The sequence below is a fragment of the Nilaparvata lugens genome, chromosome X, assembly GCF_014356525.2.
Source record: "Nilaparvata lugens isolate BPH chromosome X, ASM1435652v1, whole genome shotgun sequence".
NCBI classification, from domain to species: Eukaryota; Metazoa; Arthropoda; class Insecta; order Hemiptera; family Delphacidae; genus Nilaparvata; species Nilaparvata lugens.
The window spans coordinates 68,621,172-68,646,912 of NC_052518.1; the positions used below are offsets into that span (position 1 = coordinate 68,621,172).

A 25,741-nucleotide genomic window follows, 5' to 3' on the forward strand; every position below is an offset into this window, starting at 1 on the left:
CGGGTTCAAATCCCGGCCCGGGCAAGATATTTATCTCAGGCCACTCCCGTGTATCGGATGGACACGTTAAGCCGTCGGTCCCGGCTGCCTAGAAAGCAGTCGTTAGGTCATGTCAGAGGCCCTGAAATTGATCAGACCTGAGCCAGCCAGGTCACTCGAATATTATTATTATTATTTAATACAAATAGTAAAACATCGTTATTTACTCAATACAATCTAATCAAACCTACCTCAACTACTTGATAGATAACCAAGTTACACTACTGATAGCCAACTGCACGAAAATAGACCGATGGAAATTGGAACACATTAGTCCCCCCTCACCCCTCCGCACCCATAGACGTTACCAATCCGTCAGGTATATTACCATTATGAACAACGTTAATCAACTCTTTCTCATTTGGCAACGTTGGACTCATGTGATCCAATTTCCATCGGACTGCAATTTCCGTGCGGTTGACTATAGTTAACATACAACATTTTGATTATTTCCCCAATGTTCCCAATAGAAGGAGAGATGGAGTCTATTCTAATTAGTCAAGGTTCTAATTAGAGATGTTTGTTTACTTGAAACAGAAATATATAAATAAGGATCATTTTAGAAATAAATCACAGATAAAATACAAGCCTTCATCCAAATTCATTAGAATCGACTCTTCTATTGCTACTTGCCACTTCAATCTAGGGGTCGAGTACTATAAATGAATGCAATCAACTACTTCGCAACCATTTTTACAGGTGAAAAGTTCATTCATGGCTTGCTTAACTTGAAAAGTGGATGAAGAAGGTGCAAGTTTGAACAAGTAACCCCGACTGAAGTAACTTGACCAACGAAAGGACTAATTTAGAAATGAGTAAGACTTGGACCTTACCTTGCAGTACTGTAAGACGTGAGTAGCCTTTCTCGACTCCAAGCGAGTTTGATATTTCGCATTCATAAACACCTTCGTCACTATGAACAGTGCTAGTTATGACAAGGAGTTGATCTTGCGAAGTGAAGAAATGCCGGTCCGTTTTAAACAATCGTTTCCCGTCTTTTCTCCAAGTCAATTTTGGCTTCGGAGAACCAGATGCATTGCATTCTAGCACAACAGCTTCGCCTATCGTGATTATCCTATTCTCATCCATTGTTTTGACGAAAGATGGAGCTTCTGCAAAGGCGAAAAATGTTGGAATAGAACGCTTTTTCATTATAATGTACAATCAAATCAAACCTCATACCAATATAATTATTACAATATACCGGCCATATACGGGAGTATGAATTAAGTACGTATATATGAATTAAGATGATAAACTATAAATAGTCTACTATTAGTAATAAACTTTACTACTAACAGAAAATTATATATCTTACTTCAGGAGAAGGATAAATATACTAGTTGAATGGAAAATAAACTGGTTTCTGTCAACTGGTTTCTGAACTAGAAAATGTACGCAAAACAATTATCTTATTTTTTTATTGAAAACACCATTCGTTTTTAAAGGTGTTTTCAGACATTAGCAAAATATTTTCTTTGGAAAAAAATAAAGCGGGAACCTAATTTTTAACGTAAAGCGGGAAAACATAATTTTTTAAATACATTCAATGTTAAATAAAAATATAAATCTCAGTACCCTTTTAAATGTTGTGACAGAATAATTTAAAAGGGTACTGAGATTTATATTTTTCGTCCACCTCCTGTCTAAAGTACTTACTTTACTCCCTGGAACATAATACTAAACTTTTTTCTACAACTGCGCGTAATACAAGAATTTACATACTCAATTCTCCTCGTAAAACAGCTTATTCCTAAGGAGAATCTACTTTTTCGCTCGCTAACCATCTGCGCATTCGCAGTAGATTTTCTTTACGCTCACTAATCATTCGCGCATGCGCAGAAGAGTTTCTTTACGCTCACTAATCAGCTGATGATAAGCAGCTCGCCAAAAGTAGGTCAGATCTTAACCTAAAAAGTCGGTAATTGTACCGGACTACCGGTTCTGCAGTGTAGACGAATTATTATTAACTCCGCCAAATATAATAAGTAATTTAACAGGTTTGTGCAGTTGTAGACATTTGATCAATACCGTATATGAAATTTATGTTTGTATGCTAAAATTATTACAAACTTCATATCACTATACTAAAAAAATTTATAATTTTTTTTTATTCCATGTTATTCAAAATACCAGCCAACGAATATTCCTCATTAACTAATCAAATTTGAAACGGGAACTTCATCATAGCTGTAGTTGTGGCGGCCATTGTTGTTACAACTTTTGCCGACAGATAGCACATAGCGCTGTGGGCGGAGAACTGTGATTACAAGCCAGCTGTTTCTGTTTACTTTTTAGTTTTTATAAAAATCTAGGTGGAGGAAAAATGTTGTGTATATCACAAGTGAAAAATGTTTTTTCTCCCTCAGGAAAATTGTTGCCCTCAGCTTTGCCTCGGGCTTAAAACTTTCCCCTCAGGGAGAAAAAAAAACAGTACTTTTCACTCTAGATATACAAATAACTATTTATTTATATTAAAAGTAGCCCAAAAAATATTCAATGTTGTTTGCTTAGCACTTGAAAATTGCTAAAATTTATTAGTCGAAACATGCTGTGATTTAATAAAACATAAAAATGTTACGTGAGGATTTAAATAATTGTGTAGGAATTGTGATAAGGGAAAGTGAACATTCAAAAAATATGTTAACCACGGAGATAAAACGTTAATGCTCAAATATTACAATTTTCAATGAAAATCCCTTAAAAATTTTATTCCTCATACAACTATCAATTATATAAACCTCTATATATCTAAATTTTATCTGTTCTGTTCAGATCTTGCAGAAAAGCAAGAACAAAAAGAAAAAAAAATCATTCTAAACTTTTCATAAAGATTGATTGTAAGGAAAATAATACACAATAACTTTGTTTTGATATTCCTTGAAAAAATAGTTGAATGAACGACAGTGTGTGCTTCAAATTATTCGTTTTGTCCATTAGGCTGACCACTAACATGCACATACACTCATGTTCATCATCAGCGAGAGGCTTCTAACATAAAATAAACAACCAATAACAATAAATAAACCACTTGAAAATTACAATAATTTAACCTGAAATAGAGCAGCGAAGAAAGAATCAACAACCTAATGCAAAAACCTAGCCTCAAAAATTTTGCTCGAAGAGTTTCGCTGTGATCACAGCTGTGATGACACAACAATGTATGACAACTGTGTATCATGCATGTTTTACCGTTAGTGACCACAGCCTTAAGGTATAAACACTCCTCTGAAAAACCTACAATTTCTCACAGTTTTTGTTCTGCTCTCACAAATGGTTAATTCTATCCGTCAAGGTATAAACTCTCCCGTGGTTTTTCACCGTTTATGTTCTGCCAAAATAGAACATGAATTCCTTGAAACGTAAGGCTTTCAGACTTGTTTCTAAGTGAGGACGAGCACTATTCTATTGTACAATTTACATTTTTAATGTTTGAAACATGTTACTTTTTGAGGATAATTAAAAAAAATTAATGATTTGTACATACCGAGAACGGTAAGAGAGGCGTTGGCGGTGGCAGTGCCAGCGCGATTGTTGGCAGTACAGGTGTAGATTCCCGAGTCGGAGGGTTTGACGTTGAGGATGAAGAAGACGTCGTCAGTGGGCATGACTCGCATGCGCCGCTCATGTGCGGCCCGGAAGTCGTTTCCGCCATCTTTTCGCCATGCGATCTGCGGAGCCGGATGCCCGTCTGCCGCGCACTCCAGTCGTGCGTTCGAACCAACTTTTATTGTCACGTTCGACGGTTTCTTCAAAAAAACTGGGAAAACTACGAAAACGACAAATATAGATAATAGATCATGGAACTTATGTTCGGGAAAAAATCTTATACAAATTGTGGTGTCAGCTGAATTTGTTGTATTATTAATACACAGGGTGGGGCAGGACCGATTGACGAGTTTGGAAGGGTCATAAGTAATGGACTGTTCAACTTGGAAAAAATTCTTTAATGTGTTCAATTCAGTTTGACATGTAGTTTTTGTTGATAATTTTTTGGAAATTATATCAGTTAAATGGCAGACATCAGTAGCAATACACTGATGTAGCGTATTTTTGAAATTTTAAAACGCATTTTGGTACACGATTTTGTGATTAGTAAGGCCTGGATCTTTTCTCTGATTCGCTCCTTTAGTTCTTCCAAGGTGTGATGGCGATCTTTGAAAACTTTATTTTTGAGGTAATGTCAAGATCGCAATTGCTTAAATCGGGTGAGCGTGCTGGCCATAGTTCTTTGAGAATGGCAACATCACCATCAATGTCACCTCCAAGCGTTATGTGACAATGTTACAAACGTTCCTGCGCCCCAAATTGGAAGAACTTGCTGAGGAACATGACTTGGGAGAAATATGGTTTAGCAGGATGAAGCTACAGCCCACATTTCAATTAATGTGTTAAGATAAATGTTCCCAAGGCGGCTACTCTCTCTAAGGGTGGACTTGAGGTGGCCGGCACGCCGGATGATTCTCATTTAAGCATATGAGATTTTTCTATGAGATTACCTCAGAAATAAGTTTTCAAAGATCGCCCACACACCTTGGAAGAACTAAAGGATCGAATTTATATTGTATTGTAAAAATATGTATTTGTAATTTTTGGCAATAAATTCAATTCAATCCAATTCAATTAGAGAAGAGATCCAGGCCTTACAAATTGCAGTGTGCCAAAATGCGTTTTAAAACTTCAAATAATACGCTACATCAGTATATTGCTGCTGATGGCCGACATTCAACTGATATAATTTCCAAAACATTAACAATAAAACTACATTTCAAAATGAATTGAACCCAGTAAAGAATTTCCTTCTAAGTTGAACGGTTCATTACTTATAACCCTTCCCAGGGTGTCCACTGAATCAGGCTCAGAAAATTTCCGTACAATTCCCGTACATTTCCCGTATGTTTCACATTTTCCCGGTTTTCCTCGCTGTTTAAAACACATGATTAATATGTAAGAAAATATAGGTGGGTGGGGGGGGTCGAATAGGGTTTCTCAAAAGAGAGGTCCGTTTGGGAAAATGTGATATTCTTAAATAACAATTTCAAAAGTGCACACGTAGGTTTTTCATCAAAATGTAGCACCATTATACAATTATAACTGTACACTGTATTTTGAATAATATAAAAAAAAACAATTTAGAAGAAAAAACGAAACTCCCTAACCTACCCTTTAAACTTTAAAACATTATAGTCCAGTCACTACCAGTAGCCTATATATTATATATTGGTGTTTGCAATATATATTGTAGTTGTGATTTTTCAATATTGTTTTCCATGTGAATTTGATGAGATACATCATAGAGTGTATTTATTTATTTTACTTTCAAGAAGTTAGAACTAAGTCTTTTAAATATAATTTTGTTCTAGTATTGACATGTCACCAGTCAAATGAGTGTTACTCAAAAATTGATGTAATGTGACGATAAATAAATAAATGAATGAATGAATACATTAGACAAGTCTAGAAGCAATTTATGCATGCAAAATTTCCAATATCTTCAGATTGTCACAATTCAAATGTGTAATGTTGGTCTTCAATGTGAGACCGGGTAGAGCGCACAAAATTACACCCAGTCGAATTTTGAATCATACATTTGAATTGTGGCAATCGCAAGATATTGTTGATTAAAAACTAAAATTTATTAAAATTGATTATTTGTTGAAACTCGTTTTTGTAACTCAGTACACATTAGATATAGTGAGCTCCGGATGATTTCATTTTATCAGAATTTTATTGACCGAGCGAAGTGAGGTCTAAGATCCAAGTCGATGGTTTTGCATTCATGTTTATGCATGTTTATATGTTCCGCATTTACGGCGTAAACGCGGTAATAGCTTTTCGTGAAATTTGACAGGTATGTTCCTTTTTGAATTGAGCGGCATGCATATGCACAAGGTTTTTAAAAGAATTGCATTTTAAGGATAATATAAACGGAAAAGCCTTCTTCATACGTCAACATTAGAGTAAAAATAAGACTATGGAATTTTTATCAGAAATCAGCTGTCGAGTGGATTATTAATTGCATGCAATGACGAATGTAATTGATAACTCGAAGTAGCACAGTATTTTCTGCCGACTTTTCTCTGCTTTCAACTCGGTAAGCTTTTGATGGTAAGCTGTTTACATCAAATTATTAGCATTGTCGATACAACAAACCAAACAACCATTAGTCGTTTATACACCGATATCTCCCCGACACGTCAGGACAGGGCAGAATTTACTCTGATGGACAGTATTATAGGAGATTGTGTTTTATAACTGCACGAGGTCTACTGTTCACAGAACTACTAGTAATCTGGAAAAAGGCGAAAGCAGATTTTACAGTCCGATGACTGGATTTGGCGGAAATAGCTAAAAACTGGGAAATTAACCAAAAATACGAGGTGTTTTGGCCATTCTGTATCTAGGCTTCTGTTCTGGGCTTCTCTTATGTATCCAAACAATATAATTGAAAAATCAGAGCTACAATATTTATATTGCAAGCACATCCCCTTTTTCATATCTATATTGACTGGACTTGTTAAACAGAACATTTTAGGTTCTGAAAAAATATGTGAGATTTGATTTACTATCAAGAATTTCAATATCAATACTACCTACACCAGATACGGAGCTATACCTCAAATGAATAAATAGAGGTATGTACACACAATCCACCGTGCATCGAACATTAGCCATATGTTTCATAATGTTAACACTCAGCTGTTAAACAACCGTCGCGCAGTTCTCCGAACCGTTCGTCGTGCCACTAGCACTTCTTTTTCACTACCTCCGTAAACAAAGCCGTAGTTCATTCGTATGACGTCAGCACAGGTAGGGCTCCTACACCAATAAAAATTCGTTGATTTCAGCTGATCTATATCAGCTAGTGTTTTTATTGGTTTAGGAGCCCTACCTGTGCTGACGTCACACGAATGCACTAGGTCTTTGTTTACAGAGGTAGTATCTTTTTCCGTTCTCCACGCCCTTCGCCGAATTCAGAACTTTTCAGCTAATCAGAGCCTTCGACTACAATTCGTAGTGCAGCTCGCGGTCCAATTTTGGCTATCCATCACAAGTGGAAAACATGCTAATACTCTCGCAAACATTAATATAGTACAGGCCTCTTCTTATTTTATTTTGAACATGAATAATGAATTTATAGAAATCGGTAAACATGTTTAATGTTTAATGCAAATAGAATAATTTATGAAAAATAAATTATGAATGATTGGATACATCTTAATATAAAAATATTGTTGACCAAGAACTCAGTATCATGACAATTATTTCGTTTTAAAATTATAATAATTTTGTTATATTTAAACTAATAATTCATTTCACCAACTAACCATAAGTTGACTGGAATAGATTCTGTAATTTCCATATATTATTCATTTTAATAAATACTACAGTGTATACTAATAACTCACAAAAGTGACACATATATAAATATTTTCCACTTGCCATCGATTTTTGTTGGTAAGAACATTGATCATTGTTATTTTACAAAAAAGTAGGTAGAGCTGAATAATTTCCCCCAGAAAGGTGAGATTTGGTAACCCAAAAAAACGTACTTTTGCAATTGAAGAGATATCAAAGAGGTGCATAGGACCTTTTTAGGCTCGCCAAAATCAATAACAAGTCTTGATCAAGGAATAAGGGAGGTTTATTCTAATTTTTTCGTCATTTTCGCAATTTGGTCTGAAGAAATCAATATAAATCGATTATCATGCGAATTGTAACATTCAGAACAGTACTGCTGTACTCTGCACGACACTACACAACGTTTTCGGCCGACTGTACAGTGTCAGTTTATCAGTGACTTGAACGAAAAAGGGGTTGAAGAAATTATAATTGAATAAAAATCTTATAGAGATTATATATGCTTAGGCTTTTTAGAGATAGAGATTTACAGTTTATTGATGCAAATATAAACACATCAAAGAATGCGTTTTGCATTGCAGGTACATAATTAAAAACAAAAACATTAAGCAGAAAAAAACAGTTTATCCAATGTCCAATGTTGTTTATTTGAAATGTCCTTGATCAAAACCGGATAAGCAAGGTGGATTTTTCAATCTCGAAATTTGATTTTTCAAATGTTATTACAAATACTCAAATACTTTTGTTACCAAATATATTATAATATCCTAGACCCTGTTCGATTGAATTCTCCTATTGGTTTCAATTTATTTAGTACCTATCGATTTAAAATGAATAATCAATTATTGATTCACAAGAAAGTATGATAAGAGAATTCAAATCAAATAATACTCTAATCATGTTTAGAAAAAATCTGTAATTGAAACATATATTATATCTTGAAATTATGTTTTCAGATATCATTGGCACTACGAAAACTGATGATTTGAAGCTGAAATTAGTAAAATAAATCAACAGAAGAGATGTTTTATTAATAGAATTGGAGAATATTCACCACTTGAAAGCATTTTATTGTTTGAGTTCGCTGAGCGGCGAATTGCACGGTTCGTTGCGATGTTCGAGGTGAACATACCTCAATCGTGAATATTGAAAGAAAACCTACTCATTCCGAAAGAACCTATCGATACACGGCACCGATAACATGCCGTATTGATACACGATATTTATAAAACGCCACAACACCCAAACATGCCCACATCACCAATCACTAATACACAACTCTTCTACCGGCTAAATTTCAACTCTGTCCTTAATTGATATACGATTAGCTAGTTGACGGAAATGTCAAAAAATTCCCGTATCTCGACAAAATTCCCGTACAATTCCCGTAAATTTCTCGCCCAAATGAAATTCACGTCCAATTCCCGGTTTTCCCGCCGCGTGGACACCCTAGAATAGCACGGTTCACTGCGCTGTTCGAGGTTTGGTTCGGCATGTGTGGACATACCTTAATAATGAATATCGAAAGAAAACCTACTCGTTCCGATAGAACCTATCGATACACAGCACCGATAAAACGGCGTATCGATACACGATATTTATAAAACGCCACATTGATACACCAACCTGCATCATCCATCACTAATACAACACTCATCCACTGGCTAAATTTCAACTCTGTCCTTAATTAATATACAATTAGCTAGTTGATGGAAGTGTCAAAAAATTCCCGTATCTCGACAAAATTCCCGTACATTTCCCGCCCAAATGAAATTCACGTACAATTCCCGGATTTCCCGGTTTTCCCGTCGCGTGGACACCCTGCTTCCAAACTCGTCAATCGACTCTGCCCCACTCTATAATTCACTCCACTGAAAACCAATAGGTTTTATAACATTAGTTTTCCATTTTCTTTTCTGCTCTCTTGAATGGTTTATTTTCTCCTTCAAGGTTTAAACACTCTAAGAACCAATGACTTTTTAACGTTTATGTTCTACCAAGAAAATATGATATACCACTGAATTAGTTTGTTTACGTATTCATTAAATTGATCATTTACATTTACATTAAAACGAGAATTTTCGGGGGCTGGGCCCCCTTTGTCAATCAACCAGGAAGTGAAGTGTTGCAGATTTGAACATTCTAACGGTCGTGACCACAGAGACGCGGTAGAGATGTTGTGTAGACCATAGAGCACAGACGAACGGAGGCGCACTGATTGAAGGAGCATTATGGGATTAGTTGGTGGGCCATGATGGGTTATTTCAAGTGGGAGATTTCAAATTTGAGTGGGTTATGGATAAGGAAAGGTGTGGATTATGAATTGATAGAAAAGAGGAGATTTAAAATTAGAAATCCGAAATGAAGTAGAATAAAATTAGAAAATGGAATTATAGAATAGAATTGGAATTAAATTTATTTCTATTTTAATTTTTATTGAAAATTTATTATATATTTGATAGCTGTGAAATTTCTTATAAATGACGAAATTTATTTCAATTTAATTGGACAGTTGGTGTAGAGTTGATAGTTAAGGTACTATTGCTGTCTGTTAAGACCAGGACTGGAAGCAGCTCCAAGCACCCAAATAAAAGCCAATTCTTTCGTCTTGACATCTATGGAGGGGGCTGTGGGAGGGAGTGGCAAGGACTATGACTTTGAAGCATTGGTCAAAGTTCTTGTTGTGCTCAGGGCCATGGGTGGGGATGGGTAGGGAAGTATTATTTTTAAAGGAAGCCCTGTGATTGTTGATCCGGAGGTTTAGGGCAGTGGTGGTTTCACCTATGTAGAAGGCAGGACAAAAGTTGCAGGAAAGGAGGTAGATGCAATTTTTGGAGATGCAATTACTGGATTGATGGATTTGATGGGTGTAGTTGGTGATAGGACTGGTAAAGGAGATGGAAGGATAGGGCAGGTTTTACAGCGAGGGCGTTTGCAGGGTAGGGTACCAGGTGGAGTTGGGATTTCATCAGAGGTGAGTGATTGGTTTTTATTAAAAATTATTTTGAGGTTGGGAGGCTACTTGTAAATGAGGGTGGGTGGTTGCTGGAAAAGGTGTTTGGTAGAGGGATTGGAGGAGACGACATGGAACAGATCTTTAAGGACAGGCTTGAGTTTTTCGATTCCAGGGAAGTAGGTAGTACAGAGCTTTGGAGTTTGTGGGATTTGGGAATTTTTTTGTGGTTGGATTAGTGTCTGTTTTGGAGGAGATTTGTTTTTGTAACAACCTTTCAGGGTAGTTACATTTCAGGAGGGATTGGTGGAGTTTTTTGAGGTACTGGTCAAGGTGGTGGGGATCACTGTAAATTTTTTGGCCTCGGATGGAGAGGGAACGTGGGAGGGATCTTTTGATGTGGTAGGGATGGCAACTCTCAAAGTGTAGGAACTGTTGAGTGTGGGTGGATTTGGGAAAGTATTGGTGGATAAGGCATTGGAGTTGGAAAGGATTACGTTGACATCGAGGAAGTTGATGGAGGATTCAGAAATCAATTCTATAATTCCATTTTATTCTACTTCATTTCGGATTTCTAATTTTAAATCTTATCTTTTCTATCAATTCATAATCCACACCTTTCCTTATCCGTAACCCACTCAAATTTGAAATCTCCCACTTGAAATAACCCATCATGGCCCACCAACTAATCCCATAATGCTCCTTCAATCAGTGCGCCTCCGTTCGTCTGTGCTCTATGGTCTACACAACATCTCTACCGCGTCTCTGTGGTCACGACCGTTAGAATGTTCAAATCTGCACCACTTCACTTCCTGGGTTGATTGACAAAGGGGGCCCAGCCCCCGAAAATTCTCGTTTAAATGTAAGTTTTTAAGTGTTTTTAATTTATCCGTGTCGTGTGTATCCTGTTTATATTAATATTATATATATATATATATATATTATATATATATATATATATACACGCACACACATTTGGAAATGAAATAATTAAACATGCAGCTCCTCCACGAAGATCACCTGTGAGTGGAGATAAGTCTGAGCTACACTTTGTAATGTACTGTTATTTTTTTGCCTTCAACAACTAAATGAATTTGAGAAATATAGTTGACTAAAAAAATCTGACTAAAATTACTATCATTGTCAATGATAAACTCAGCGAGCACCGAATGTTATTACTGAGTAAGGCTAGATACTAACTTTATGTTTCATATGTTCTATAAGACTGTCAGACGAGTCTTCGTGTTCATCTGACCTGAAAGAGCACACAAACGCTACTAGGTTCACCTGTACAGCGGTACTTTGCCTGCAGAGACCTATGTCGAGTGTACAGACGTATCGGAAAAGTGGAACGTTGCGTTAGTGGCCAGCCTACGTACAGTGTACTGTTTAATAAATATTGACAGGCTAATGGTGTAGAAACCGAAAATAGTTACCCATTTTTTTAATAAATGAGTGTATACAAGATTTCTCTCATTTTTATATTGCCATTTTCTTGTATATGATATTGAATTTTGTATTGAACGAATAATGTGATTTTAAAGTCGATACATATACTACGCTTCATCACCCATTATAATCATTCAAAAAGTTATCAGTAAAAATAGTTATTGTGTAAAAGTACACTTACCAACAACACTCAATTCCGCCTTGCGTGAGTAGGTTGTACTGAACTTATTGCTCACAATGCACTGATATTTGGCAGAATGATCGAACGACACATTGTACAAGTTTAGTTGTGCTGACTGTTCGACTCCGGAAACCGTTACTATTCGGCTGATTTCCTGATTGTGTCGCTTCCAAATGAACGACATTGGGCTATCCGAAGACGACTTGGCACGGCAGGACAGGGTTACATTCGATTCAGCCAATACAACTTGCGAGGTCGGCTCTTCAACTAGGTGAGGCTTTGGAGAATCAACTAAAAATCACAAAAAACTGGTATAGAACTTTGAAGCTAGAAAATTGAGAGCATAGAAATGCTTATTATAATAATTCAAAGTTCTTATACTAAACTAGAATAGTCTACTCTATATATTTTGAAACTCAAGGGACGAAAAGAAAAATTCCAAGCGTTCGAATTTGAGCAATTTGAGCTTTCGAATCAAATTAATACAAAGAATATCAATAATTATAATATTGTGTATCGATAAATGTAGATACATTGAATTGAACGTAGCCATACAGAATACACATAAAAATTATACAGCGTATTAAATGTATTTATCATTATAAATGGATATCCACCAATACATAAAACTTATTTCTGAACATTGTAATTTCAGGATAAGCTTGATATTCAAAATTATAATTTCATATCGACAAGTTAGAGTTTTTAACCAAATCACAATGAGAAAAATGAATAGATTATTGCGTAATTACTACAAAGAATATCTGAGAATAAATTAACTTTTCCTCCAGCTACTGTCTTAAGTGCTTACTTTACTCCCTGGAACATAATACTAAAGTGTCACTTTTTCGCTCTCGGGACAAAAAAGAGAAAAACTCCCTAGAGCATAAAAGTAACTCCATTTAAATAGCATGGGAAGCATATCTATTTTGATAACTTACATTTGAAATATGTTAGAAGGTCTGAGCTCAGATGCATAATAGAGGTGTCTGTCATTGAGTCAACTGAATTCAATACCACAACCAGAAATTCGATCAACTCATGAAATATATGTTTGTATGATATTACATACTTAATATTAGTAGAAAATAAAAATTTATACATATTTTAAAATATTTTATTCTATTCAAAATACCAGCCAACAAATATTTTTCATCTGCAATTCAAATCTGAAACGCGTGATCTCGATCTGGAGTCAGCCATTTTTGACGCCCAGCTAATAATTGTTACAACTTTTGCCGATAGATAGCGCAATCGGCAGTGCTAATCAGACGACCGGTCTTTTTTAGGTTTTAGATTTTAGGTTATGTTGTTAGAAAACATTGTCACCAATAACGTAAGTTATAGAAATGATTTGATCTGCAGTTTCTATAAAAAAATGTAGATGGAGGAGAAATGTTGTGTACATCACGAGCGAAAAATAATTTTTCTCCCTCAGGAAAATTGTTGCCCTCGGCTTCGCCTCGGGCTTCAAACTTTTTCCCACAGGGAGAAAAAGTTGTACTTTTCACTCTAGATATACAAATAACTATTTCCTCCACCTACTGTCTAAATTACTTACTTTACTCCTTGGAAAATAATAGTAAAGTGTCACTTTATTGCTCTCGAAACTAAAAAACTCTCTAGGGACTAAAAGTAACTCCATTTAAATAAAATGGGAAGCTTGTCCATTTTAAAAGCTTGCATTGGAAATAGGGTGGAAGGTCGGAGCTCAGATGAGAAACCATGTGGAATTGCCATTGAGCCAACTGAATTCAAGAGCTCAACCAGAAATTTGATCAACTTATGAAAGATATGTTTGTATGCTATACTTATTACTTACATAATATTAGTAGACAATCAAAATGTATACATATTTGAAAATATTTCATGTTATTCAAAATACCAGCCAACAAATAGTTTTCATCAGCTAATCAAATCTCTAATGCAAAATTGGTGTCGGCAGTCGGTCATTGTTTCAAGCTACAACTTTTGCTGACAGATAGCGCTGACGGCAGTGCCAGCTTGCCGACTGGTTACTTTTTAGGTTATGTTATAGAACATTTTCACCTACCATGTAAGTTTTTAAAATTATTTTATCTGTTTAGTTTTTATTTATTTTTTCACTCATCACGAGTGAAAACTGCTTTTTCTCCCTCGGGGAAATTGTTGTCCTTGGCATTGCATGGGAAATAAAACGATGCCTCGGGCATTTTTCACTCTAGATATACAAGTCAAAGTTATTCTTTCTAGATATTTTCGATCACATGATAAGTTATATTTGATATCCACAAATACAATTTCATATCATTACTTTAGATAAGCATCATAAAAAAAAACAAAAAAACAATAAGTAAATAGCTTATCGCATACAAAGTTACTTCATGGAATATTTACCAAAAGCTTGTCTTCAAACCTTCCTGGATATTAATGACATCAATTTCAAGTGAGAATACAGTTTTGACATTGACAATTTTACATCATAGTGACGCTCGTTGATCAACCCAAACCGTAAAACGTAAATGAGGAAAATAAACAGCTTACCACACAAGAAACTACTGCGAGGAATATCCACCAACGTCTTATCTTTCAATCTTTCTGGATATTCGCATTTCAAGTTGGGAATAGGTTTGACGTTGAGGGACAGCCATTCAGGCAGCCAATCAATGTTGCAGTCGCATAATAGCCAGCTGCTATTCATGAATAGAACTTCCAACTGAGGCATCAAACTGAAAGAATTGTTGAGAACTATTCGGATGGGATTGCCTTGCAAGTCGAGTTCCATCAGGCTGTCCAATCCAGCAAATGCATTCGGATGAATGGTGGTTATCATGTTGCCAGCCAAGTTCAACTTTCGCAACTTTTTTAATCCAATGAAAGCGCTGTTGCTATCATCTTCGAAAGTCCATGATATATTATTGTTATTGAGATCACTGAAAAATATTCATTCCTTTATTTAGTGTAAACAAACACATTGCATCAAGATCAGCCATACAGAATACTCATTAAAATGTTCTACTTGTAGCGGAGATGATGTTGTAGTAGATTAATATAATATATTGAATAAAACCCTACTAAAAAACAATTGAAACACCTGAGTCCTGACAAATTTTTTGCTTATAACTATTTCAACTTAATTTACTTTTTGTTAATAGCTTGCTCATAGGAACTCTCCCCCATTCACAGACGTATAGTCTTCTTGGGAGATCCTACTTTTTAATAATGTTACAATTTTAAACAAAATAGTAAGGTAATTTATCTTTATATTTATTGTTTTATTGTAACTTATCAATATTGTACAAATTTGTAATTTTATGTGGAAATAAAATTGAATTGAATTGAATACGATCCGTTTTCGAGAACAGTGAACATGTGAACTACTGAACAGTGAATATGACAACGTTGCCTCGAATAATCCAAGCAGTGTTGCATGGCAGCCTTTCTCATTGCAACCAGCTGCTTCCAGTTGAAATATTTCAGTCGAATATTTTGTATATTGCAAGCCTTCAGCATATAATTACACAATGCATGCCATGCAACCACTTTCCTAACTATAAAAAATTCCTTCAAAACCACAATTCGTTCTTCCGACTACTTTTGGCAATAATTGAAAGAATAATTTCAATTATTTCTGAGATACTTTCTCGCTTTCATCACCCACTTATCTTTAGAAGCAAAAAAGTTTCTAGCCCGTCAAAAATGTCATGTTTTCTGCTTGAAATGTCTCGACATTCACATACATAATTAATTATTAATTAAAAAATAACTATAGGTAGGATAAAAATTATTCAGACACCAATATAAAAAAAGACATTGACCCCGTTATTTTGATATAAAATGCTCACTTATATTAACATCCCAAAGTTTTGAGAGAAGTGATATTCAAAAGAAAAACGAACTCTTGATAATTGTACTATTAAGTCAACTAATTTTTGTTTTGTGTTAAGAAATTCACTATTGATTCTAGGTAAGATCCAAATAACTACAGAAAATTCGATAATAAGAGTAAAAATAATTTATTTCAGAAGATAGAATTATATATAAACAAAGACCAATGAAAATGGTCTTTTTGGGAAAAACCTACTTCAACAGAAATATCACTGCGAGGATTCATCAAAACAATGACCATTGTATGGAACCAAGGGAGTTCTGTGGTACAGTCCGCCCAAGAAGTAGAACAAAACCATCCTATTTTTGAGTGTCTGTGTTTCGATGTGTGTGACTTTGACGCTACTGTGCATATGTAAAAGAGTCTGAGTTTGGCGCTACACGCAGATTCGACACACTCCACAAAACAGTCCTTTGCTTCTGGATGAGATAGTCGCTGTCGACTCCTGTCAGGTTCAAGGTGTGTCAGAAGTCGAAGGTGGCGCGTTCCCGTTTTATATATTTCAACAAAATAATCGAAAATTCTCCACATGTGTTCAGAAATAATGCTTTGCTATTGATTAATACATTTTCCCTAAAATTCAGCTACCTCAGTAAAATGAAGAGACGATTTTAGAGCGTTAGATTCGTTATAAATGTGAAAGCTGAAAATCGAAGAAGGTGATTCCAAGAACTCAACCTTCGATAGTTGAAGATAAATTGGGTTTAGGTCCAAAAGTATAGGATCGAGATAGTCGAGGATTATTTGCGTTTGGACAACAAGTCTACAAAGTGGCATATTTTTCAGGATTGAATTATTTTTACATACTATTGATAATTTCAGTTAGTTTATATTACACTACCAAGGTAATAAAATTATACTACTCACAGAACAATCAATTCAGGCGTGTGCAAGAAAGCTCCTTCTGCAATACTCGTTATATGATTATTGTTAAGAATCAATTTTTTTAATTTATTAAGGAATCGAAAAGTTTTCTCCTCGATTGCAGGTACTTGGTTGAATGATAAATCGCTGTGACAAAAAACATTCATTTTAGCTGAACACAATGTAAGCTATTCACAAATAAAAATCTAACACACAGAATATAAAATTTAGTATAAAATGGAATTATTCTTGTTAAAAGAATTTTTCTCAAGATAAAATGTGATTTTTGATTTTTGGCGGATGTCAGCCATTTCAGATTTTAATTTTTTCTTGCTTAATTATATTAGATGATCAAACAATCACGTGTTGGTGGGATTCGGATCTAAGGCTGTTTCATCAGCAGTTAATCAAAGGTTGATTATTATCTTGTACCCAGTTTCTAGAACTCTTATTAAACATAATGGTCATTAAAGTTGAAGCTCTATCAAATCTCTAAACCATTATTACGTTGAGGTAATTTCGATCATCATTCCTACTTTAAATATTGTTATATTGATTTTTATGAATGTTAAAAATCAATTAAATAGCCTATATGATAATTATTTCAAAAGCAAAAAAATTTACAATACGATTTGAGGTTGACAGCTTTCGACATACGAGGCTAAACTATAGATAATATACATTGAATTCAATGTTCAATTGGTTTCTAAAATAAATTCTTCTCATAAACTAATGGGCCGACAGAGGTCTATTAAAAAAAATTCTACGGCCGTTTTGTTATAAGCAGTTGGCTTACAGCACTGAAGCCAGTGGCGGTTCTAGACATAAAAAACTGGGTAGGCAAAACTTATCATACTGTAGGTCTATTCATAGACCTAGGGTAGGGCTACTTAAGTAATTCATGTAAAAAAGACGTCAAAGCATATAGGTATTAAATGAAGATGTATTAATAAATATAAAAATTGTTTATTTAACATTTTTAGGTTTACATGAAAAATTTAAAAAAAATCTCATAAAAACTGGGTAGGCGGCCGCCTACCCAGCCTAGGCCTAGAACCGCCACTGACTGAAGCTGTATTCAAAAGGCGATTTTTTAGTCAAGTTTACTTCTTCAACTACGCTCTAATTCAAATAAGTATTCAAAGACGAATGAGAACTGTATTTACTCATAAAATTGACTGAATTTTGAATAACAATTAATATTTACATAACTAAACTTTTATACTTGTAGATTCTCAAAATACCATTCCTGATTTGTAAAGCATTCAAAATTAATCACATATAATTCAACAATACTTTAAAAATAATATAATAGGAATCAGCTCAGTAACAAGGCCATCAACTTAATTGATCCATTAAACGACAGAAACTGTGCATTAGTCTACCAACATCGTGATTGTCAACTGTTATCATTCTACCAACATCTGTTATCAGTTGTATAAAATATTGTGAACATTTTAATTCTTTTTCACATATAAAAATAAATTTCATGTATTAACTATTGATTGCGAGTAAGACCGTTATATTCGAGCAAGCACATCATGATTTCAAAGATTACGGTTCTACAAGTGCAGGTTTCATATGTAATTTGACTGAAATTACGTTGGTTGGGTCAAAAATAAGAAATATATTCTAAGTTACTTACAGGTTGGCATGTACTTGCTTTGTATCTAGAACTGACTTGCTTTTGTTGGCTAGAGAAAGTGTTAGCTCTGTATTTTTCAGTAATTTACAATTTTACATTCATACAAAGTATGATACAATGCTGATAAGCTGAAAAATAAAGTACCTATCAACAGTAACGAAAAGTCAAGTCTTCAAGATTACAACTTGAGTAAAGATTTGGAACTGAGCATTACAACTCAACTTAAATTGATTCTTGAGAAACTAGTTGTGCAAGAAGGCCTCAATAAATCAATTTTAAGTAGGTTAGAAAAACTGGAAAATATTTCAGTTCCAGAAGTCATTCACAAGAAGCATGGAAAATAGATTCAAAATTATGACTTGGAATGCTAATGGATTACTACAGCACAAAGATGATCTATTAGCAATTCTAATTGAGCATAAAATAGATGCCTGTCTCATTTCCGAAACTCATTTCACCAAAGAATCCTACTTTAAAATTAGAGGGTACAAAACGTACCATGCCATACATCCCAACAACAGCGCTAGAGGCGGAAGTGCGGTTATTGTAAGAGAAGAGCTAAACCATCACGTGTTCAAGAAGATAGAACTGCAGGAGTTCCAGTCGATTTCAATCAAAGTCAAACTTATCGGTAGACCATCTGGTACGATCACAATTGGAGCCGTCTACTGTCCACCACGATTTAATTTGAAGAAGATAGAATATATTGATTTCCTAAGCAACTTCACAGAGAAATTTATCATCGGAGGAGACTTCAATTCAAAGAATACACAATGGGGGTCCCGACTGACCACAACTAAAGGAAAGGAGCTATTACTGGCTGTTAATGAATACCACTGCGATGTTCACTCAACAAGGAAACCAACTTATTGGCCAACAGACAAAACAAAAATTCCAGACCTGATAGATTTTTTCATCACAAAAAATATTTCACCAAACTGTGTTGAAGTTGAAGAAAAATTTGATCTCAACTCTGACCATTCGCCAATAGTTTTGACAATGCACAGTGCAGCTGTTAAAAAAGAAATGCCACCTAGACTCATCAACAGGTACACAGATTTAGAAACTTTTAAAAATATGATAGACTCTAAAATAGACTTGAACACATCTCTGCAAACTATAGATGAACTAGAAACTGAAGTCCAGGAGTTTGTAATCAATATCCAACAATGTGCCTGGGAAAATACACCACTACTTCAAAGCAGGATTTTCAAAGGTAATTGCTATCCTGTAGCGGTAAGAGAGTTGATAAAAAAAAGAAGAAGAACAAGAAGATCATGGCAATCAATAAGAAATCCAAGAATTAAAACAGAACTTAATAGAATTACTAATGAACTGAGAAAGTTGATACAGGATGTAAAACAACATGATATCAATAAATACTTAGAAGAGTTGACCAATGAGTCTACTACAAATTTTTCATTATGGAGATCAACCAGGAAACTGAAGAGACCTCTTGAAAAAGTTACACCGATAAGGAAGAATCAAGATTGCTGGGCAAGGAGCAATAAAGAGAAAGCCGATTTGTTTGCTGATCATCTGGAAAAGGTTTTCTCACCTCATGAGGAAACAATTTTAGATGAGAATCCTCATCATCTTGGAGCAGGAGTTATCACTCCAACATCGCCAAGGGAGGTAGAATATGAGATTAAAAATTTGAGCAGAAAGAAAACGCCAGGTTTCGACTTAATAACTGGAGAGATTCTACAGGAGCTCCCAAGAAAAGCAATTGTGAAGCTATGCCATCTCTTCAACGCTTCATTCCGATTGAAATATGTGCCAAGTTTCTGGAAGGTAGCCGATGTCATCATGATACCAAAACCTGGAAAGCCACCACATGATGTAACCTCGTATAGGCCAATTTCACTACTGCCAGTAATATCAAAATTATTTGAGAAACTTCTACTGAAAAGATTGAAGCCTTATCTGGACGATAATGGATTAATACCAACCCATCAATTCGGATTTCGAGATAAACATAGTACAATAGATCCGGTGCACAGAATAACAAATATTATTGAAAATACATTGGAGGAAAAGAAAGTTTGCTCTGCAATTTTCCTTGATGTAGCACAGGCTTTCGACAAAGTATGGCATTCAGGATTGTGCTACAAAATGAACCAGTTCTTACCAACAGAATACAGTCTGATACTGAAATCATATCTTCAAGACCGTTATTTCAGGATAAAACAAGATGATGCTTTTTCATCTCTCAGAGAAATCAGGGCTGGAGTTCCTCAAGGAAGTGTGCTGGGTCCCCTCTTGTACCTCCTATAAACATCTGATATACCTCAACCCGAAAACGTAACAGTAGCAACATTTGCTGATGACACAGCAGTTTTATCAGTTGGTGAAACTGTTGAAGTTTCTACAGAGAAATTGCAGGTGGCAGTCAACAGAATCAATGTTTGGACAAAACACTGGCTTATAAAATTGAATGAAGCAAAATCAGTTCAAGTCAACTTTACACACAGAAGAGTTCAATATATCCCCTTAACACTCAATGGGAATATTGTACCCTACTCCAACACTGCAAAATATCTAGGCATGACGCTGGATGCCAAGCTTAGATGGAAGGAGCATGTGAAGAAGAAAAGAGAACAACTTGGCATAAAATTCAAGAAAATGTACTGGCTACTTGGGAGGACATCAAAGTTGTCAAATTATAACAAATTGCTTCTCTACAAGCAGATTCTCAAGCCGGTGTGGACCTACGGAATTCAACTCTGGGGCTGCACCCGACCATCCAATATCGACATCATCCAGCGCTTCCAAAACAAAGTACTCAGAAGTTGTGTAGACGCTCCTTGGTATATCACGAACTCTGATCTCCACCGCGACCTGGGAGTGGCGACAGTCATCAGTGAAATCCAAATATTTGCAGAAAAACATGAGAAAAGACTTCATCAACATGTGAACGTGGAAGCAATCCAGCTGCTCAACGTGCATGGAGTAAGAAGACTACAACGCAGAAAGCCACACGAATTAGTTTAGTGCTAAAGTGTTCAATTGGAAGTGCAAAGGCAGAATACTGTATCCTTTTATGCTAAAAATAATCTTTATTTAATCCTTGACCAATATAGAAGGCTTAACCAATGGGTTTTACCTTCACAAACAATATTCTTATCAATTTATGTCAAAATAGAATAGCTTATTAGTCTTTAACTAGGTGCTATAAAAATCAAGAAAAAAAATACAAAGTACATGCAGAGAAATCTCTGGACGTATTTCCTGAGCTTCTGAATATACTAAAGAGTTACACATACAGAGTTATTCTAAATGATGGACTAATAAAATCAGAGCTCAACTAAAGTACTGATCTAAAATGAATGATCTTTTTAGTAATTGAAAGAAAAAATCTCAATGTTTTTTACAATAATTATCTTTGGCGTCTATTAGACTATAGTTAATTCATCGACAGGAGAGCCACAATGACATATGCGTTTAACAGTGACGACTCATAACCGCTTTTAACTATTGTTCACAATGACACTGACAATGATATTGTGATTATTCAGCAGTCTATGACAAAAATGTTTGGATTATTACAGTGAATCGATTTGCTATTCCAAGACCCACTCTTATTTGTTTAAATTGTCTCTCGGCCCCCAGAACAGACTACAGGTAGGTAGCCAGGACCCGCAGCCAAGTCACTCACGTCAGTCAAGTGGGCAGTCTCGCAAACCGTCACCAGGCATTGCTTTTAGAATTGTGAAACCAGTCAGGCAGCCACATTTTGGCTGCCAGCTTGCTTCCGAGCCGGGAAACCACACTGGTAGCTAAAACGTGGATGCCCTGGTTTAAAATCATAGGCCGGTGACGGAGTGAGCGACCGCCTGTCTGGCTGGATGCGTGACATGGCTGCCTGGATAGATTATTGTACAAAAACTTTTGAATTTTCTCTGTCCATTGATATAAAGACTATTCATTTCAGATTAGTATATCACTTTTGAACAACTAAATTACGACATAGCAGTCAGGTATTTAATGAAAGCTTTTATTTATAAACACCTGACTGCTATGTCGAAATTTATTTGTTCAATAGTGATTATTAACAAGCAGTTCGTAACGGAAACAAACATTGATTAGTATATCAGTAAATATGAATCCTCATTTAGAATAACACTGTACATATCATTTTTACAGTACTACATACACCGGCCAAAGTGAAAAGAACAAAGCTGCACCATGTCAGTCTAGTACTGGATCAGAATCAAAAGTAAAATTTCAAGAGTATTCTTTGTCTGATATCCTAGGAAAATCTTCAATCAGTTTAAATTTGTATTCACTAATACGTATTCAATTGAATCTATTAAATGATAATACTTACAGATCAGTGATATTGCTGCAGTCTTCCCAGTCCCCTTCGATTTCACGGATTGCGTTATGACTCAGAGAGAGACGATGCAATGATTTGAGAGAATAGAGCCAATTTTTTGTTACATTTTTTATTAGATTTCTGTCAAGTTGTCTGAAAATAAAAAAATCATTTTAAAACTAGTTGGATGATAGTAGCCATAGAGCGCTATTTGTTGGTCAAAGTTTCTAAGTTTCGCACTGTGCATAAATCACACTGAAATTTATTCCTACTGAAAAAGTTATTCAATGACAAGAGTGAACACATACATTTTATAAAGCAAGAAATACAAATCAGGAATGGTATGTTGAGAATCTACAAGTATAAAAGCTAAGTTATGTAAAAACTTGTATTGAATGAAAAAGACTAAGAATTTGTCAAAAACCACAGATTTATTGATACTTAGAAAGACCGGTTTCAGTTATTACACCTCTCTATTGTCAATCTCTGATAAACTCAGAGATCTCTGTTTATCAGAGATTGACGATGGTGTAATAACCGAAACCAGTCTTTCTAAGTATCAACAAATCTGTGGTTTTTGATAATTTCTTAGTCTTTTTCATTCAATATGAATAATTACCACAATATCAACTTCTCAACTACATAAAAACTTGTAAGTAACAAAGCGTCATTTGTTCAAATCGATTCATTAATAGAACGATTGATAGTGATAAATTAGAAAAATACAAGTAGACTAACTGAATCTACAACGAACAGGAGAAGAATACAAGTAGTCCAGACAATGAGTACTCGAAAAGGGGATGTAGATGACATATATCAAGTCATCTACAATACAACTATCGCCTGGACCGAAGTAACGACTATCGACTGTAACAGATACAGGTGACGAACGTAGAAATAAAATAATACACAACTAAAGCTAGGAGTGCTGCTATGAAAATAATCGAGTAATGCCCCATCAAAGCATTAATCTAACAATGGAGCTAAGAATACTAAGTAAAAACTCAAAGGTAAAATTAAAAAAAAATTAAAATTATCTACTTACAAAACATTTAAATTTATCAGTTTGAAGAAAGCACCATCATTTAGAGTATGAATAGCATTGTGGCGAATTCTTAGAGTAGTCAAGTTCACTAGATTGAAGAATGTATAAGCTGTAATCTCAGTCAATTGGTTTTGATTCAGGTCCCTGAAAAAAATGAATTATGACAAAATTTGTTTTCGCCATTCTTTTTTTCTTGAAATTTCGTATCGAAATCATGTATCGCATGACCACCTTCCTATTTAAAAAAATAGAGTTGCATTCATCATGACGGATCCAAGATGGCGGACCAGATTTTTGAAGTCATAGTAAAGTAGTATTTTCAATTTGAGTAGGATCCCCAATCACACCCACCGTCAAATAACTTTTGTGTATGAGATATTAAGCCGTTCTCGGACTTTTCACCCACTCTGTATGCTGGGTGCTGGCTTATATGTCATATGTGATGAGCAGGTGTTGTTGCCCGTGGTCCGCAAGGGTTTGTTTGAAGCACAAATAGATTGAATTTAGTTTTATAGTTTCATGCTGATATTGAATGAAGTAAAAACTGTAATAATTTACAACAGAAAAAACTATTTAATTCGGCTTTTATCTTATTTGAATTTTATATCACAAATTGAATAAATCTCTCTCAATTATTGAAACTATGATTAATTGATCAATAAAAATGTAAATGGACCTATAACCATCCTTGGTAAATTTAAATCATTCTGCAAAATTTCAAGTTAATTAGTTCAGAAATTGAATTGATGATGTGTCAAATATGTACTTCGTATCCTGTACATGTATAAGCAAATTCTTTCCTTACAGTATACATATACATAACTTACAATACAACAAAGATTTCAATGAATTTACGAAGAATGAACTGAATAATTATGAAAGTATATGATAAAAATCAATTATAGATTAATATAATATGGTTTGATATCAACATAAATTGGTAGAGGTTTGAACAAATAACTGTCCATTCTTGAGAAATAATAACAAGAATATTGTATGTGGAAGTGACACATAACCTAGCTACATTTTGGATTGTTGTATAATTTAGAATTGGAACCGTTTTAGGTGTAAGTAAGCCTATGGTACTCTTCTGAAAGTTGTGTAATTCTGAATAAATGAATACATTAATAAATGAATATTCTTCCCATCAACATCCTTCCATGAATGAGTTATTTATAAATAGGTTACTGCACAATGCAAATTTAAGTACCAAAAATTCACAAATTTTGGTACTCAAAAATACGTTAAATAATATGATTTAATACTTTGTAAGGTCTTTGAAACAAAGGGGTGTTGTAATACTGTAACTGTTATTCACGAGTCGAGCAATTAATAGGATGTATGAGTCATCACTTATATACGCACACAAGTGCAAACTTGTTGGCTCTCCTTTTGATGAATCGACTATAGCCAAATTGACAAATATCAGAATCTCCTTCCAATTTTTTACCAGCTGTCATTGACACTCACGAATTTAAAATGTACGTTTGATCATGTTATAATATGATATCCCTCATAATTGTAATATGTCTTACGTGATTGTATGTCCATCAAATTTTTATGCGGGGTTCATCAATTAATTTTTAATGAGAAAAATATGTACATGAAACAAAATACTCACAGTGTTTCCAGTTTTACAAGAGGGGAAAAAATGTAAGTGCTCAGCGAAGTCAAATTGTTCCTATTCAACTTCAATTCATTCAAAGATCGCAAACCATCAAAACTTGTATTCACAATTTTAGAGATGTTGTTATTGTTCAAATTTCTGTAAGAGGATAAAAACAATGAGGAACATTTTAATTTAACGGCATATTTTAATAGCATACATATTGATAAATTCCTGAATTTCAACGATTATTGATTGAATATACAGACAAGAAGGTATTAAAAATAGATCAAATGAATGTATTATTTTCACACTGAGTTTGTTATGGGCAAAAATGCGTAAGAAGAAACAAAACAATCTTATTTCGGTCCAAAATATTATTTTATTCGAATTTGACAAACATTATTTGAT

The 25,741-nt window shown here is 34.7% G+C and overlaps 1 protein-coding gene across 1 annotated transcript in view; it reads right to left on the reverse strand.

Annotated features, from left to right (window-relative positions):
* Positions 1-25,741, reverse strand: part of LOC111054215 (leucine-rich repeats and immunoglobulin-like domains protein 3) — a 45,590-nt gene that overhangs the window by 8,804 nt on the left and 11,045 nt on the right. The window contains exons 5-12 of the mRNA XM_022341193.2: positions 25,346-25,489; positions 23,725-23,868; positions 22,692-22,832; positions 16,720-16,863; positions 14,508-14,896; positions 11,985-12,275; positions 3,527-3,808; positions 873-1,151 (exon numbers count right to left, since the gene is read on the reverse strand). Of these exons, the coding sequence (XP_022196885.1) occupies positions 873-1,151; positions 3,527-3,808; positions 11,985-12,275; positions 14,508-14,896; positions 16,720-16,863; positions 22,692-22,832; positions 23,725-23,868; positions 25,346-25,489 (1,814 nt within the window). The remainder of the gene's footprint in view (positions 1-872; positions 1,152-3,526; positions 3,809-11,984; positions 12,276-14,507; positions 14,897-16,719; positions 16,864-22,691; positions 22,833-23,724; positions 23,869-25,345; positions 25,490-25,741) is intronic.